This window comes from Carettochelys insculpta, chromosome 4, assembly GCF_033958435.1.
Source record: "Carettochelys insculpta isolate YL-2023 chromosome 4, ASM3395843v1, whole genome shotgun sequence".
Lineage (NCBI taxonomy): Eukaryota > Metazoa > Chordata > Testudines > Carettochelyidae > Carettochelys > Carettochelys insculpta.
In genome coordinates, this window is record NC_134140.1 from 82,441,650 (window position 1) to 82,457,088 (window position 15,439).

Here is a 15,439-nt window from a genome sequence, read left to right on the forward strand (position 1 = left end):
AAAATTGCAAACCTAGTATTTGCTGTACAGTACAGTAGAGAATACAATTTACATAATTGAGAATCTGCGGCTGCATCTACAATATCAAATTCTTTCAAAAAACCTGGGTCTTTTCCAAAAGAACCTGTGGAACATCTACACACAAAATGCACTCTTTCAATCTGAAATAGAAAGAATGCAGCACTTTCTTGGTGGACTTCTCCCTCTACTGGATGAGGAAGAGCACCTTTTTTCCAAAAGATTCTTTCCAAAACAAAAAAAAAAGTGACAACCTGGAGGCCCTTTTTCCGAAAGAGCAGTCCTCATGGTGTTGGATTTTTTCGATTCCTGGTCTTTTCTTTCAAAAAAGCAGGGGTTGTGTGGACGCTCTCCATTGAAAGCGCAGATCGATTTTTTTGATCTGCGTGTGTGTGTGAGAGAGAGAGAGGTTTTTTCAGAAGAACTTCTTTCAAAAGATTGCTGTAATGTAGACATAGCCTAGGAGTATTATCCATGGTTTGCATAATTTCTTTAAAATAACAAAACAAAATCTGGATTTCAGAGAAAATATTTTAAACCATTCTGTTTGGTGTACATATAGGTACATCATAGAGATTATAGTGTAAAGTAGTGATATATGAAACTATTATTAATACCATTAAAATTCATACTATTATTTACCATATAAAAATGAATTGTATTCCCACCACCCAGTGGGAGTTCAGGGACTAAGTATTCTGAAGCTTTCTTCTCACTAAAAGATCATTTTCAGCAACTCTTGGATTGCTGGAAAACCACAGTTGTCTAGCTGAACATTTCACTGTTAGGGAGACACAATCTTGCCACACAAATTGTGCATTGGGTATTTGTGTGTATGGCGCTCACCCACTTACTATACAGCTGTCTCCTTAGAGTGGAAACCTGGCATTGGTAACAAAGTGCTCCTGAGTGAGGTTCTTGGGCTTCTGTTGTGGAGGTCAGACTAGTTGATCCTCCCTTCTAGCTTTAATCTCTGACACTAGTGATAGCAAAGTGGCAAAAGTATTATGGTTAATTACAAAATGATACCTTCTATTAGGAAAGCCATTTCTCGGGGATGGGTGGCTTCTCATTCATTGTATAGAGCCCAGTAGTTCATGTTAGAAGTCATCAGTTGAAATAAAGCTGTTAAACATGTTGCTAACAAATGCATTCTGAATATTGTGGGTTTTTTTGTTTTTTTTTTTGTTGAGTCATTTTTGAATAGTGCAGGAAAATACTTTAACTGCAAACAATCAAGCACACATCTTCCATAAACATAAACGCAGATATATGTGACTGATGTACCTGAAGCCCCTCTACTAACAACTGTGGAACAAATAAATGCTTTTAAACACATTGTCATTTTGCTTGGCATTTGTAGTTTAAAAACCAAATTATGTTTAAATATCTAAGAATGTGGTGCATTCTTCATCGCTTGATTCTTCTCTTCCTTATCAGTCTTTCTTCTTTTGAACAGCACTGCCTCAGACTCTTCTCTCCTCTTCTCCTTCATGTTGTCATCTGTCATCCTCTCAGCTCCTCCCACAGCCTCAGGTTTCCTATCCTTTAAGGTCTCCCACTCTCATCCTCTGTGACTTCAGCTGCCATATTGATAATACATCCCTGATCCCTTGGCAGCATATTTCCTCTTGTTCCACTCTTCATTCCATCTGCTGGCTTAGTGCAACTCTCTCACTCACCAGAAAGGCCATTCACTTGTCTTTTCCCAGGCACCCGTCTCTGTTTTACTAAGTTCCCCCCTCAGTCAGTCAACCTTGGTCTTTTTCAGCATCGGCTGTCAGACTTCTGACTCTGCATTCCGTTGAGTTCTTCTAGCCCATCTGCATTACACACTTATCTGCTCTCCTCTCTCCTTTCTTCCATTGATACAAATGTAGGTTCTCTCCATTCTTCAGTCTTTCACCTTTTTTGACCTTCTCCATCAGAAGGGACAGCTCTGCTAACCCCCATCCCTGAGTCACTCCCAACATCTGATTCCTCTGGTCCTTGTGCTGTGGAGTGTATCTGGAAGAAGTTCTTCCTCCATTACAGATTGATTCTCCCATACTTCAATTATGCTGACCTCTCTTGCATACACTCTCATCCCCACATTGCTCTTCCTCTCAGCTTCTCACTCACCCATCTCTTCCCCTCAAAATTCAAGCATGCTATAGTTTCTCCTGTCTTTATTTTTTCAGAGAGAGAGAGAAAAATCCTGGACCCGATTTGCCTCTCCAACTGTGACTCCCTTTTCATCTGCAAACATGCAGTGTACAATCACTGTTGGAGTTCCCTGTCCTAGAGTTCATACGGTCTGGGTTGGGCCCCTTGCACTTGACTGAAATCATTCTTGCCACTCTTCACTTCGAAGCAAATAAAATCGTTGTCGTTAAAGTTAGCTGATTACATCTGACGAAGTGGGTCTCTGCCTACAAAAGCTTATGCTCCAAAATATCACTTAGTCTGTAAGGTGCCACAGGACTTCTTGTTGTTTTTGCTGATTACTCAGAGATTTAGAGAGGTAAATGGTAGTGCATACTATAGAATTTGAACCTGCATGGCTTTGAAACTGGCCAGTCCAACAGCTCTGTGTATGTGTACGTGTGTACACGTACGTACACACACACACACACACACACACACACACACACACACACACACACACACACACACACACACACACACACACACACACACACACACAGAGAGTTCTATAACAATTCTATATACACTACAAATCAGTGCTTTCTTCCTAGAAGAAAAAAGGTGCTGGGACTCAGCCCCAAACCACCTCCCACCCCACAGGCTTAAACCCCTCTCGGCCCCAAACCACTCCCAACATCCCCAGGTTTTACCTCCCTCAGACAAGAGTTCTGCATGCAGCTCACCTTCTCCGGCGGCTGTGGTATGAAGGGATGCCTCACAGTGCAGGCAGATGGTGCAGTCCAGGCAGCAGTGGTGTGCTAGTGCTGGGTGCTGCGGGTGGGCACTTCTGAGTTAGTGGCGGCAGCACCGATGGCCAGGGAGCAAACAGCTGGCAGAACAGCGGCTGCCTCTCTTCCCCCCCCCTTTGGCTGCAGCTCCCCACCGTGGCAGGAGTGGAGCTGCTCTCTCTCTCCCTGGCTGCTGTCTCTGAGTGCAGCACCCAGAGCAGGCTGCTGCAGCTGGGTGGGCGGTAGCAGGGCGGAAGGAGGAGGAGGAGGCCCCCCCGGGCTGGGAGAGAAGAAAGTGGCTTGGTCCAGGGGGATGAACTGGAAGCTTTCTTTCTCTGTCTCCCTGGCATGGTCAGGGGGCGCCTGCCTGCAGCTCTGGCAGTGGCTGATGGGCAGTGTGCTTATGGGACAGGGGTGAGGCGGGTTGCTGGTCTGCTCCTCCGTGTCCGCTGCTCTCCTCCACGTGCTGCTCTATCCTGCTTCTTCCTTCACAGCATGGCTGTGGCGGGGCAGACTTGGCCACCCCTTTCCCATAGCTCTCCTGCAGTCTGACTTCCCGTCCACGTGGAGCACGTGGGCAGCTCCCTGCCCTCCCGGCTTCCCTGCCTCAGCTGATTGCTCAGCGGCTCCGGAGGCCGTCCCCGCTTAAACAAAAATATTAAATTCAGTTTTAATGATGGGCATTGTTTAAGTGGCAGCAGTCTCCAGAGCCACAAGTGGCGGCAGCACTCGGAGCTGCAAGTGGTTCCTTAAAGAACCACATGCAGCTCTGGAGCTGCAGTTTGCTGGGAAAGATAAAAGCCCTGCTATATATTTTATATATAAAAAAATTGCAATGTCATACTGTACTTATATATACACCATACTATATATAAAATTCAATGTCATATGTAAGAACAACGAAGACTAAGTACGAGTGTCTTGGAAAACATTGACTATGGGACAATGCTAGATAACCAATTGATTTTGAGATCAAATTGTGGTATCACTAAAACATTAATATGATTATTGGGTATATAAACAGGGTGATACAGAATATTGGCAGGAAGATGTTCATGAGAAGTTGTGGATTTTGGAAAAAAAGTTCAAAGAGTGATGAGATGTGGAAAGCATCTTTTAGATGAGAAGCTATGTAGTTTGTATGCAGCGCAAATATTAAGACCTATGGTTAAGTCTGCCAAACACTTCCTGTTATAAAACCCTGCATTTGGTTGCTTTGCAACTGTGGAAAATCTGGATTGTCTTGGACTAAAAATTTCCTTTCCAAGTATTTGCTTGAGGCTGATTTTATTTTAAATCTCAGCAGAAGTACTTCTTTGTCTTGCTACCGATAATCATGATGCTACCTGCTATGTCATATTTAACAACCCAGCTAGACTTTTTCCTGGTCTGAGTGGTTGTCCTTTTAGAATGTTATATTGCACTCTTGACAATTTTTTTTTGTTCACATATAAATTATCCCTTGCTAATGTGAAGTTGGAATTTTAAAATGGCAAAAATAAGTCAACTGTTTTAATCGAGTGATCTAATACAGCCAAATATCATTTTTGTAATCATTCTCCAATTTTTCTTTCTCTCCTTAGAATGTGAAAACATTTGCATCATCAGATAGTCTAGCCAAGGTCCATGAAGTAGCAAGCTGGCTTTTGGAAATGAATCAGGAACTGCTGTCTGTGGGCAGCAAGAGGAGACGAACCGGAGCGTCTCTTCGAGGTAATACTTCCTCAAGCCAAGTAGATGAGGAGCAGATGAATCGAGTTGTAGAAGAGGAGCAGCAGCATTTACGACAACAAGAGGAGGAGCACGTTGCAAGGAATGGAGAAATAAGCGGAGCAGAATCTGTGTTTGGTGACAGAACTGAATCCCAGCAAGAACAGGTGGAAGAAAATAATAATAGGCTCATTTCAGTGGATGAAGAATCCACTGGTACCCAAGAAGAGGAGGAAGAGGAAGAACATGGTGCTGATCAAGAGGAGGAGATGGAAGAAGAGGAGGAAATGGACCAGGAGAGTGATGATTTTGATCAGTCCGATGACAGCAGCAGAGAAGACGAACACACTAACAGTAATAGTGTCACAAACTCAAATAGTATTATGGATTTGCCCGTACACCAGCCATCTCGATTCTACATAAAGACAAAGGTGAGAAACTTAATTTAATTGTTTTCTATTTTGTACTTGAGATGTTGTTTACTCAGGTTTGGAAAATAAGTTGCACATCTAATTTATTGTAAAATCTCTTACTCTTACCAGACCAGTACGTTTCTGGGACTAAATAGACAGGTTTCAGAGGTAGCCATGTTAGTCTGTTCCAGCAAAAGCAACAAGGAGTCTAGTTGCACCCTATAAACTAATAATTTTATTATGGCATAAGCTTTCATGAGTGGCAGCTCACTCCATCAGATGCATGAAGTGAAAGGAAAAAGAGACAAATAGTAGGGATACAGAGATGGGAATGTTCCATCAGAGCTATTTCAGTCAGGGTCAGTGTGGATAAGGAGGGAGAATACCTAAAGTGGAAAACTACTTATAGTAATGAGAGCACCATTCCCAGTTCCTATTTAGATCCATTCTGATGGTGTCAAATTTTCATATGAATTCCAGCTCAGTTGTTTCATGTTCCAGCCCTTATGTATGAGGATGGCAACTTTCAAGTCTGTAATGTGCATCCAGGAAGGTTAAAGTTCTCTCTCACTGGTTTTTGTATGTTACCATTCTTGATGTTTGGTATATGGTCATTCTGTTGCTTAGAGACATTGGTTTTGTCCAATGTATGTGGCAGGGGGCATTGCTGGTACATGATGACATATATAACATCGGACAATGTGCAGGTGAACAAGCCTGGTTGGTGGATGTATGGACAGAGTTGGCAACAGGGTTTGCTGCAGAGATTGGATCAGCATTTAGGATATGCTGCTTTCCTTGATTATATGTTGTAGAGGCTTCAGTTGGGGATGATAGATAATGGTCAGTGGTGTTCTGTTGTTGTCTTGGTTGGATCTGTCCTGTTGTAGGTGACTTCTGGGTATCTGCGTGGCTCTGCCAATCTTTTTCTTCACTTCCCCAGGTGGGTATTGTAGTTTTAAGAATGCTTGATAGAAATCCTCTAGTTGTTTGTCCCTGTCTGAGGGATAGGTGTAAATGCAGTTGTTTCTTAGCACACCAACAATGATAACGTACAAAAACTACTGGGAGAATATTTTAACCTCCCTGGCCACACATAACAAACTTGAAAGTTGTCATCCTCCAGCAAAAAAAAATCCAAAAACAAGCTGCAAAATGAAGCTGCTGAGCTGGAACACATATGCAAATGAACACCATCAGAATGAGTCTGAACAGGAACTGGGAATGGCCCTCTCATTACGATACGTCATTTCCCACTTTAAGAATTCTCCCTTATCCACACCTACCCTGATTAAATTAGCCCTGATGGAATACTCCCACCTTTGTAACTTTACTGTTTCTTTTTCCTTTCACTTCATGCATATGATGAAGTGGGTTGTAACTCAAGAAAGCTTATGCCATAATTAAATTGTTTAGTCTTTAAGGTGCCACTAGACTCCTTGTTGTTTTGGAGGGAATACATTGATTCTTAATGTTATGTGTCTCCTCTGTTAATAATCAAATGTTATATACAGATTTGATATAGATAGATAAAGCTGCTTGTAGACTTACAGAAATAGAAGGCTGGAAGGGATTTCAAGCTCATCTAGTCCATCCCCCCATGCTAAGGTAGGATTCAGTACACCTAGACTGTTCCTGAAAGGTTTGTCTAGTTCATTTTTTTAGTATGGATGATTCCACAACCTTCCTTGATAACTTGTTTAATTGCTTAACTATCCTTTAGTAACAAACCGTTCATGACTTTTTTTTTTCACATCGTCATTCCACAATCTCCCTAAAATGCACTAAAGAACCATTGCAACACTGACTTTTTTTTTTTTCAAAGGAATCATGAGCGCTTCTTTTTTAAAATGATGTAGTTCTAAGGCACTGAACAAATGCGCTTAAAACTAGAGACACGAAATGGGAGACTGCTCAACTTTTCATTGTTCCAGCTTCAAATGACTTCACTGGCTAAGTATAGAGGGAAAAATAATAGTTTTTCAGGTACAAAATGATCATATAGCACTGTGGGACATTGCTGTTTTTGAAGATAGGGAAATCACATTTAATAATTGAAAGAGTCATTGCCAATTTAAAAAAAATTTCTTTGTTCTGAATGTCGAATTTATTGATAACTGCTATGGGCTTTTCTGTACATGAGACTTGGCATGCAGCCATCCTGGGCATGAATTTACAATTCGTCAGTGTGCTGTTCATTATCGCTATGTCTACACTACAGCAATCTGTCAACAAAAGTAACTGTCAGAAGATATCTTCTGACAAAACTTCAGTCGACAGATTACAGCCACACACAAAAGCAAATCACACTGTCGATCCACTTGATTGACAGAGAGTGGCCGGGCTGTCTGGCCGCGCTCTCAACAGAAAAGCCAACCTGGAAGGACAACGGACAGGACTGCCTGGTGACCCGGAAGCCCTTTCTGTTACTGAGGGCTGCCTGGAGTGTCCATGCAGCTTTTTTTTGTCAACAGATTCTGTCGAGAAAGGTGTTCTGCCTCATGGTAAAGAGGAAGAAGTCTGTTAACAAAAGTGCCGGGTTCTGTGGTGTTACTGTCGACAGAATGCATTTTTAGTGTGGATACACTGTGAATTTTGTTGATAAAATTGGGTTTTCATTGACAAAACTGTCTAGTGTAGATGTAGCCTAAGTGGCTGCATGGAACAGGTTGCCATGCATTAACATTTCCTTCGTGTAAAGGTCAAATAACAGTAGGTCAGAGAGCGCTTTGTGCACGGCAGGTCGATGCATTGTAGATTTACAGCCAGTGATTCAGGTTTGCTGTGGACGAGATCTCTGTACAGGTTAACCTTCAGATTATAGAGAGAGTGAAAAATCTTTAAAAAATAATATTCTTTGTCTTTAAGTGTTTTTTGTGTTATCAGTTGTACTTTTTGATAGTGGTGCAACTCATTATCTAGGCTCTTCAAAAGGGAGTTTACAAATCTCAGCATCAGCAAGAGTAAAAATTAAAACAGCCATAAACTGTAATGTGGACAAAGAAATAGCAGGAAAGTGGCTATGAGCATAAATGCTGTTGGTCCTGAGCATGCCCAACAGATTATTTTTACATGTCAATAGCAGCAAGAGAAACTCTTTAATTCCTCAATAAATAAAATAAATTACAGGGGGTCCTCACTATGCATCAGGGACAGAGACTAGAAAGTTGTAACATAAAGTGAAACAATGTATAATGAGGAATTTTCCCCATAAAAAATAAGTATAGTGGATGAGGGTCTGAAAAATTTGTTGATTAGGTTGCACAATTTTTTTAAACACCTGGTAATTAACTTTTCTTTTACTAGGTTAGCCAGTGAGTTTAAGAACTCCAAACGTTTAATGTCTAATCCTGCTGTCCAAAGGCAATCTTGACTTGTGGTCAGCAGAATGTCAACAATGTGTTTGTAGAATGGTTGTCCTGCTGTTAATCAGCCCTGCAGCAGCCAGCCCCAGCTGCTCAGCTTTCTAAATGATGTGATGACGTAAGTGCAAGGAATTTTTACATCATGTTCCTCAAAGTTTCATGGCATAAATGTGAAACCATGTATATCAGAGACATATATCAAGGACCTCCTGTATACGTATTATTTAAAAGGTACATTGTCAGAAAACTGAATTTCAGACATTATTACTTTAAAAAATCAATTTGGCAGAGTATCTTCAAATCCTCTGCTTACATTTCAAGGTGATGGTGCTATTTTCACATTGGGTGCACCAATATAAGCATGTTGATTAGAAATACTGTACCAGAACCTATACAACTGCACTTGTACAGACATATAGAAACCCCGTTTGTTTTCCAACTTTGCAGGAATATGATTCAGGTATTGGTAGTTAGAATCAAAATCTCCCCAGTATTTAAGTTTTACATCTATTGTGTTGATGGAGATGTTCAGTTTCAAAAACTGGTATAAAAATCTTTCTAGGTTTGTTTAAGCAAACAATAGAATTTTATATTTATTGTTAGTTATCCTAAATGTTGAATCCTATATCTCTGAAGAAATCTTATTTTGAAAGGTGTGGAAACATTAGCATATCATTGACAAGTTTTCTGAATTGTTCTTTGCTCTATTGGTCTTAAAACTACTACTGCTATGATGCTTTTTCCAGCTAGCACATCGTGACCCGAGGAATGATATAACCACCTATACTCAAACATTTTGAATTCTCTGCTGAATATACTGTATCCCTCCACCCAAAAAACATTTAAGCTTGCGGGATCAGTAAGTTCAAAATTTGCGGTACAGTTACATAAATAACAATACTCAAAACATGTTTACGCAGAGCAAGAGATAGAGGTTAATGAATGGTCTTTTCTTTTGCTGCTTTTTTTCTTTCATAATGAATGTTTTTCTGAAAGCCTGCATAGTTAGCATTTTTTTCTATATAGTCTTCTAACCACTTTATATTATGGTTCTATTAATAAAACTATAACTGCTGAAGAGAAAAAAATAATTCTGTCTAACTTGTTTTTAAATAATCTGTTTAAAAATACAAACATCTTCTGTATAAAAAACACTGCAGAAATCCAGCAAAAAGTTAGATGTGTCTTACTCAGTTGATGCCAAAGAACGAACAATTATTGTTTGAAGCAGGTTTTCTGAAATCTAAAAAATTAACATTGCATTTTTAAACAAGTACAATATTTGTGGACTCTTACTAGCACTATTAAGTGTGATTTCTAGTTCTGACTGTTGTAATTTGAAATCAGATGCAGGTTGTGTAAAAAAAAAAATACAATTCAAGGCAAATTACTTTTTTCATCGAAATAGTCTCAAAGTTAAAATGATACATTTTTACATCTTCATGTGTATTTTCTGACCTCCTTAGTGTCTGAGGATGGAATCTGATTATATACTAATTTTGGTCAGATTACATAATCCCTTATTTGGTTCTGTACATTTATTCAACTTGTTTTATACCACCACCTTCAGTACAAGAAATGTTTGGGATCTGCTGCATGCTGTCTAAGAATCAGTCAGAAGTTTCTTTGTTTTTAGGTGAAACTGAATGTATATGTATATTCAGTTTTGGTTTTAGTTTTGCAGTAATTGTATCTTTACTTTTTAAAATTTCTCTCTAGTGGTAGATTTTCTCATTGTGCCATTGTTAATGCAGAAGAAAATTTCTGTTAAAATTTCCAGTGTTTGGTCAAAAAGTATATTTGGTCATTCTGCACTAACTACAACTACGTGCTGGCCCCAAAATTGTTTTCTTTTTTTTTTTAAATATCTTAAGGGTATTGTGGAAATGTTTCTTTTCTATGCAGTAACGCTTGCATTTCATAGTTACAGCATCTGTTTGATAACTAATCAACTACTGTTGCCAAACAAATGTTCATCTTATTTATAATGTTGAATGCAGTTAATTACAGTTAATTTCAGGAGTATACATCCACCAATCCAAAACAAGCACTAAGTTGGTTCTGTCTTCTGTAGCAGTGTAGGCAACAGATACAATATTTTTATTTCTAAAGAGCTAACAAGTAGCATACTACTACCAGTGTACTAATCTGCCTGTATCATGCAGCTCATGTTAACGGTCAGATCTCATTTTTAAATCTCATTTTTAAACTTCTCTTTCCTTTCGCTTAAGCTGCTGAGTGATATCTCAAACCTGATTTTTCTGTCTTGTCTTCAGGGGTCCTCTGACCTTAAGGGATGCACCTTAAGATTCCTGCACAAAGATGTAATGTATCCTAGTTATGCTTGCCAACTAATGTGTCTAGTTATGCTTGCTCCTTGTGATAGTTTTCATTGTAAGCAACTGTTGTAGTTGCCCTAGAGATGATGAGCAATTGCTGTGAGTAAAGTCAAGTCTGTACCTTTGTGAATGGGAGGAAGGTTGGTTGTTCGGACACTCAAATGTGATCGGTCTTGTGAAAAAATTGAGACTGTTCAGGGAGCCAAGACCAGTCAGCCTAATTCTACCAAATCGTGTCACTGGTCTCCATGATGGAAAACAGATAATCACTTTCCCTTTGGTAAAAGTAGGAGGTGTTGAATGGTTATTTGCCTCCACAAAAGGCCTCCCAAGGCAGGTATAGTGAACAAGATGTGTACAGGTGGTACCTCCCTTGTCTGGCACCCTCAGGACGTCACAGACACAGGGAGGTCAGGCCTCCCAACTGGTGTCCCTGCTGCCAGTGGAGCTCTGTGCCCCAGGTGGCTCCATGTGGTGGGGCTCCCCTAGTCCCAGTGCTGCTGGCGGTGTTCTCTGCCCTGGATGGCTCCCTGTTGTGGGGCTTTCAGGCTTCCCTGGCCCTGGCTAGGGTCCCTCTTTTTGCAAGGCTGCTGGGCTGCCCTAGCTCTGGCCGGTGTCTCCATGACTGTAGAGCTGCTGGCGGGGCTGCGTGCCCCAGCATGGCTACCTGTTAGCATCCCACCATGAGGCTCCTGGAGGAGCTCCCAACCAGCACTGGGCTCTCCACATTGGGGCTCCCCAGACTACCTGAGCTCCCCATAATGGGGTTCCCCTATTTGGCTCCCTGCCTCAGGGCTGCCCCTGGGGCTCCCCAGAGTGGGCTGCTAGCAGGGCTGCTTGCCATCAGCAGGGCTCTGCTCCTGGCCCTGCATAGCTGGAGCTCTCTGATGCAGGTGCTCTCGGGTCCAGCAACATCCATGGTCCTGCCAGACAACGGATGCTGCTGAACGAGTGTGCCAGATGAGAGGGTTTCAACTTATTGTTTGTCCCCACTCCTGAGAAAACACCATCACAAGATGACTGTGACAGAACAGTTGATCCAGTTTTGAGACTCCTGTTGAGTTCGTTGTGCCATGAATTAAAATTCATTGGATAAGGCTTGGTTTTTGAAGCCCCAGGAAACTGTTCCCAAGTTGTTGAGCAGGAGAAGTGTGAATGGCAGTTTCTTTACATTGAGAAGTATGCACTTTCTTTGAAGGCAGATATGAATTTTGATGTCATTTCTTTTCACACCAGTTTCCAAAAGGAACTTCAGCAGCCATTTTTCATATACCTATGAAAGTGGAGATTTTGCTAAATTTTGCTCCTTTGCAGGGATAGAGCTCCAAATATTGTTGCTATTCTTCCTTTATCCTGGGATGTAAAAGGACTTAACCTTTGAAACCCAGGTAGATCAGTCTTCAGAGAACCGAGGAATTTTTAGACAGCAATCAGTTGTTGTTTCTCAAGTAACAGGAAGCTGCAATGTGCTATTGAATATTAAAGAAATGATCAGGCTCTTGTCAAGACCTTCCTTTCTCATAATGAGAGTTACATGGCTTGGCTTGCCAGAGGTTTCTGTACGAGAGTTGTTCATAGGCCTGGGAGATCGTGAGATGAGGATTTCAACATTCCTGATCTTCTCAGAAAATGCGCCTGAGGTTCCACAATTTTGAGGTTGTCACCTGAGGGTTGCTAATGAGGATCCCAGCTGCAGCAGCTCAGCAGACCCTGAAATCTATACTTGGATAACAGGCTAATGTGAACTTCCTCAAAAGCAGAAGTCACGTGTGCAGTGGCAAGGATCCAAGAAGATGGGAAACATGGGTGGGTCAGCAACCATGAAGAACACTTAGACTTCCCTGCGGAAGTTAATGTACTTGAGGGTTTGCTTCATTATTGAAGTGGTTAATTTGTTTCTGTCATATGCAACAGTGACAAATTTCAGGAAGTGGATTAATCATTTTATGGATATATTGGGTCCTACTGTGGCAGTATATCAAGATGCTGGCTTCTAAAGTAGCTTGTCAGGAGATAAATCAGGGGGTGTGCCTTTACATGAATCTTCCTTCTGTTCTTGCTAATGACTTATTGATGTTCAAGACTACTCTACCTTGGTTAGTCCTTGTCCTTCTGAATCAAAAATAAAAACAGATTGAAGATGGAAACTCTTGAGTTTTATTTCTTTAAGGGTAAGCTTAGCCAGATATGTGTTTCTTCAGTTAGATGACACTGCTACTGAAAGTTAGATTTTTTTTTTCTTTTCTTGTGATGGGGTCATCTTCTGATTAAATTGGGGCTTCATTTGTTTAATGCCAATCTACATATGCTGCTCTAAACACCAGAGCTGAGTGTTGGCAAATGCATGAGCATGCATTCTTTCCTTTTCCCTTGTTCTTAAATAGCCCAGCAGAAATTAATTGTCTTGATTGGCCATCAGGCTTTTATATTCTAGGAGTTTCATTTAAGGAAACATTCAGATCTCTACAGTTAGGGATCCCTAAACATGCAATGGTCCAGACTTAATCTGACTAGAGGGTGATAAAATGGTTTTTAAATAATCTCAGGGAGGATTCTCAGCTGTTGTAAGTTATAGCCCTATTGGCATCAGAGGAGCTGTGATAATTTATACCAGCTGAAGATCACCTCCCAGTCCCTGGAATTTTAATATTTGCCTTAGGAACTTTTGAGCACAGCTTGCAGACATTTCAGTCAGTCCTAAAGAGACTCAAACTTTTGGAGCCTCATGTTCTATCTGTAGGTCAGATACAATCATCTTGTGTTAAGGAGATTTTTAGTTTCAAAATGGTATAGAAAGCTCATTCACGTAAATGAAATCAAACTTCTGCTATGCTAATGTGAAACTGAGTCATTTTCAGTAATTCTGCAGGACTTTGTGGATGGATAGAAGTCTTATTAAAACATGAATTAATCGATCTTTGCTAGTGAAAAGTAAGCAGGTGTGGTATGTATGTTTAAGCTTTGTCACACTCCAAATATAAGTAGAAAATCAAAGAGAACTAAAAACTGTGGAGAGATGGGGAATCAAGGACTAATTACAGATATAATGGTCTTTTGAGAAATTGGTTCTTGCTTTACATACAAGAAATAAACATAATCAAGCAAGTCAGCTCTTTAAATTATTTCTTTGCAGCATATATATATTATTTTAACACCGCTTTCTATATTTTATGCTTTTGAACACCAGAGGGCACAATCAGCTGTTTTGTGACTGTGCTTTCCACTGGAAGCTGTTTTATGTGTCTTGATAAATGGGTTTCCTCTGTATTGCTGCTAACAATTAATAGCACCATTTTTAACCCAGAGATGAATGTTTGTCACACAGCTTTGCTTTTGATTTTCATCTGTGCAACATAAGGAAACACATCTGTGCAACATAAGGAAACACATGAGTGTGTGTTTAGCACATAAGTGTGCTAAGCGTAAAGCATTTTCAAGCTGACTTTTGTATTAGAACTTTAATGTGTATCTTATTTTCTGGAGTGCAAAAAGTGCAAAGTGAAGTAAATACTTAATAAAAATTAGCAGCTAACTCTGTCTTGTTTTGGTAGTGAATAACCTATAGGAAATAGAGATTAGTTGATTCTTCTTGCCTTTAGTCTCTGAAACTGTCAACAATTGTGGCAATGATTTAACCAGACTGAGTAAATCAAATAAAGCTTTGTCAGAAAGGGAGAAAAGAAGTTAAGAATTTCTCAGATTTGGCTATTCAAATCATTGGTGATATGGTCTGTTGGTCTAAATACCCTGTCTGTGTCCCCCTACTGGTTAGTGCAATTCTTTTTCTCTCCTCATCCTCTTTTAATGAAAATAAATATTATTTTGATTTCCAGTGTAGTGCATCTTAATTTTATGGCAAATATGGAGTATGCAGGTAGGTACCTTAGAGCAACAAACCTTAGGCAAATGGTAGGTACCTTACAGCAACAAACATGCCTTGTTCTGTATATAGAACTAAGCACACTAAGGCTGTGACCACGCGAGCCCCCTCCTTTTGGAAGGGGCATGGTAATGAGGGATTTTGGAAGATGCTAACGAGGTGCCTCATGAATATGCAGTGCCTCATTAGCATAATTGCAGCCACATGCGATTTGAAAGTGCTGCTTTCAAAATGCATGATGCCTGTGTAGCTGGGGGCTGTTCAAAACGACCCCCTGATTTTGAAAGTCCCTTCTTCCCAAAGCCAAATGGGAAGAAGGGGTTTTCAAAATCAGGGGGTCCTTTCAAAAGGCCCCCGGATACATAGGCGATGTGCCATTTGAAAGCGGCACTTTTGAGTCGCGCGCAGTCACCATTGTGCTAAAGAAGCACTGCATACTCATGGCAGTGCCTCATTAGCATTGTCTGTTACCATGCCCCTTCTGAAAGGAGAAGCTAGTGTGGCCACAGACTAACAGTAGGCCATAAAAACTGATATTTGCACATGAAAAGAATTATTTAGTGATTTTTATTTTTTTTTTTTTTACTACAGCAAGTCAGAATTATTTTTAACTGTTAAATTATTTTTGGATAACTCATTTATTTGAAGAAAAACTCAGTTTGTTAACTAATTAAAGCTTTGTGCTTAGAGTAATCTTGATGGTTAAGTGTAGAACTTTTTTTATTTTGTGTTAGAGTGCAATTTAGTGCACTGCATACCTGAAGATTGATACCAGTCAAATGTATGTTTCTTACTTTCC

General features: G+C 40.4%; 1 protein-coding gene across 3 annotated transcripts in view; it reads left to right on the forward strand.

The window, feature by feature from the left end:
• Positions 1–15,439, forward strand: part of FBXW7 (F-box and WD repeat domain containing 7) — a 275,066-nt gene that overhangs the window by 125,913 nt on the left and 133,714 nt on the right. For all 3 annotated transcript variants that reach the window (XM_074993174.1, XM_074993175.1, XM_074993173.1), the window contains one exon: positions 4,517–5,074. In XM_074993174.1, the coding sequence (XP_074849275.1) occupies positions 4,586–5,074 (489 nt within the window). In that variant the 5' untranslated portion in view covers positions 4,517–4,585. Of the gene's footprint in view, positions 1–4,516; positions 5,075–15,439 lie in introns of those variants that run through there.